Here is a 3,284-nt window from a genome sequence, read left to right on the forward strand (position 1 = left end):
GTACAGCAAACATCAACACTGATTTTTTTGTCAAATCTAAAAGCTACTAGTGTCTACAGGAACGTTTTCATGTTGACTGAACGCGAGTACATACTAATCAAGCACACAGATCCAAGTACTAGATTTTCCCTTGGTCAAACAAGGGATTAATGCTGTGGTGGCGAGAATAGACTTAAAAGGTTTAGATGATATAGTCAACACATTACGGACGTGCAGAGAGTGTCATACTGTTATATTAAAAGAAGTCGGGGAGGATCCAAAAGTATGGTTGGTTTTTTATTTTATCAGAAGTAAAAAATGTTTAAGACTAAGCTGTCATTACGGTATTTTTACTAGATATAGATTTTTCACTCTCATGTGCAGTACTTGCAGACAGAGTAAGTGGCACTGATAAGACGAAATTGTTAGCAGATTTAGTTCTGTTGCTAGCATTAGTCATGCCTCTAACCCTGACTATTGGACTTTGAAAACAGTTGCAGCTATTGCAGGAATAGCAATTACGGTGATGAATCGCTGAAAGATTACAGTAAAATTAACATTGGCAACTTCCTATAACTATAGTAAAGATTAGGATAGTGCATCAGTTACTCAAATTAAAATTCCTAAATTTCGGAGATGATTACAACGAAAAGAAAATAAAGATTAATAACAGAGAAATAATTGTTTATAGAAACAGAAAGAAACGATAAAACGTTTCACAGTCAAATCAAATATACGTGAAATATCAAAGAAACAAAGGAACAGTTTCCACTATTTCTATCTGAATTTCAATTGTCTATCTCAATCTATCAAATGAATTTCAGTTAATCTTTATTATTTTTACCTCGATGAATCACCTAACTCATTTTATTAGCACTTTTATTTCCCACTTCGTTCCATTTCCCCGTCCCTTCATATCTAATTTTGTTCAAAATTTCAAATATGATTTGTTAGCTACGTCCATAGCGTTTCATGGTTCACGGTTCACGTACCATTTGCGAATTTCCTTCTTTTAAATGTTATGAAAACTGTAATCCTCTCTATGATTAGACTGATCGGAAAGCAGAATTGACGGCGTAAGCGGACGTGAGCAGTTAAGTTAGAAAGTATAAATTCTACCGAAACTTCTTCGAACTAAAATAAAGACAACCTTTAATCTCATTTACTTGAATAACACAAAGGAAAGTACAATTTCGGAAACAAAAATATTACTGTGAACTATGTTGATGTTATTTCTACATGTATTTCTATTAAACGACCATGACCAACGTCTCATTCTTATCGAAATCATCATCAATCATTCTTTTGTTTCTTTTTTGTGTCTTTTTGTTTTTATTTATTTATTTTATTTCTTTTTTTTTGCTTGGATCTCATGCAGTTTTGGTTACCAATCGATTGGTTTTTGGCAATCGATATTCCTTCTCTTGGAATTTTCTAGAAAACTTTTCACAATAGGTTAAATTATTTGCTCTTCGTTTTCCTTAGCACTTTGAAGCATAATCTTTTCGGATTTTTTTTCTCAAAGCTTTTTTCAAAAAACATGTAAAATAGTAATTTTAAGTTGGAGGATAATCGGTACTTGTAATAAATAGTTATTTCGGCGAAGTAAAGTTTTGAGAGAAGTATGTAATAGTTAAGTTTCATTATCTGAATCAATTGGTATTATACGAAACATTTATAAGATGAAATTTAATGATTCATTGCCTAACTTCCCTCGGTTCACATTTTACGAAACATTCAGTCTTAAATCTAATATTAATACAGATTGAACTTCCTAGGAATAGTGGATTTTTTCAACTGTTATGCTGCTTTGAATTGCAACTTAATTGTTTCGGCATAATGCTTGGCTGTATTACTTCAACTTTGATGAATTCAGCACCGGTGGTGTTCAGCAAGGATTTAATTCAACTGCTTCACTCTTTGACTTTTAAAGTGTTAGATTTTTTGTAATAATAATAATAGTATTCGTCGCTTCATTTATTTATACCTAGAATGTATTGCATTTTTAATTAGTTTATATTGTTTACTTTTTGACTCCTTCGTTTCATCTTCGATTTTAAAGTTTATTCTTAAATTTGGCATTGTTGATTGCATTCTCACTTTCTTTTATTTATTCGTTATTTCTTTCATAATGTAGCGTTGATTCCATTGTATTGTTTTTTAATGCAAAATATGCTGTCACTAAGATGATCCCTTATGATCTTTGGCATGTATCAAATTTATGAACTGATGAACTTGCCTGCAACTGGAGAAGTCATATGGTGGAGATAGTTCTGTTTTGTCTAGAGGTAAATAATTTTGTGCTCATCACTATGCGATTATGGAATGGTTCGACGAACAGATAAATGCCGGAATGTAGCAGTACAGCGATGGTAATCGATCGGAACAGACAGTGCTGTAGTGGGTTCATCGTAGCTAGACAGTACTGCCAGGGTGAGTATGCCAGCCAGCCAGCCAGCCATTGAGTCAGCAACGCACATTGTACTACGTGTCGCGGAGGCTTTATCTACCAGCAAACTATAGAAAATGAAGTCGCCCATGCCAAGACGAACCGATGCTGAAATTTGCATATTTACGGATTTTAGTTTAAATTTAACATCATATAGTACGCATTATTAAGCATTATGAATTGTGGGATGAGTGGTCAGTTACCGAGTTGGCAGGTCAAGAAGATGATTTGGCAAGAAAATAATTCCCAAAGAAATAAATATTTCACAGCTTAGATTTCCCACAGCTTTATCTTTCTGTCGTTTCTGTCGCGTTATGAAAATTAATTGAAGGAATTAATTAGATAAAAGTTCTGAGCAGGTAATACTTATTTGATTGCTCTTATTTGAAAAAAATACTTATTGAAAGAAAAAAACATGTTAATCACATTGATAGCGGCGAAAAGAATGAAGCGTTCTGAAGGATTTGTAATCAGAATGAGATTTTCAATTTATTTTTTTATTTCGATTCAAAAATTAATCTCGTAAGTGCCAATTTCCCGATACCTGTTCGACGAAAAAATTTCCACGAATACATCCATCATTCAGAGCATCGTAGATTTTAAATTTCGTTTCTTTCTTTTATTCTCGGATGTTCCAAGCTTTGTGCAAATTTTCCGGATCGTTTCATCACATATATTACTTTTGTGACCTAACGCTTTACGCTGTTGGATATGTTTGCTCTTTGCTTCCTGTAATTTAGACAAAGTTCACTTCAAAATTTTTAGGACTCAAGACATGGATCTATCGAAAGATAGATATGATGTGCTAAATCGATGAAAAATACTGAATCCAGCCTTGTTGGAGCTTATTTTAGGC

General features: G+C 33.1%; 1 protein-coding gene and 1 pseudogene across 2 annotated transcripts; one reads left to right on the forward strand and one right to left on the reverse strand.

The window, feature by feature from the left end:
* On the forward strand, positions 1-132 carry Bm18458 (annotated as a pseudogene). Its single transcript has one exon. A coding segment is annotated over exon 1 (132 nt).
* A 2,165-nt stretch (positions 133-2,297) lies between these two features.
* Positions 2,298-3,003, reverse strand: Bm17203 (Uncharacterized protein; the record flags this gene model as incomplete). The annotated part of the gene is made up of 2 exons (XM_043082997.1): positions 2,298-2,536; positions 2,973-3,003. 2 exons carry the CDS (start codon positions 3,001-3,003, stop codon positions 2,298-2,300), a joined length of 270 nt encoding a protein of 89 aa, XP_042938931.1.
* Positions 3,004-3,284: the final 281 nt, after the last annotated feature.

This window comes from Brugia malayi, assembly GCF_000002995.4.
Source record: "Brugia malayi strain FR3 genome assembly, contig: Bm_066, whole genome shotgun sequence".
NCBI classification, from domain to species: Eukaryota; Metazoa; Nematoda; class Chromadorea; order Rhabditida; family Onchocercidae; genus Brugia; species Brugia malayi.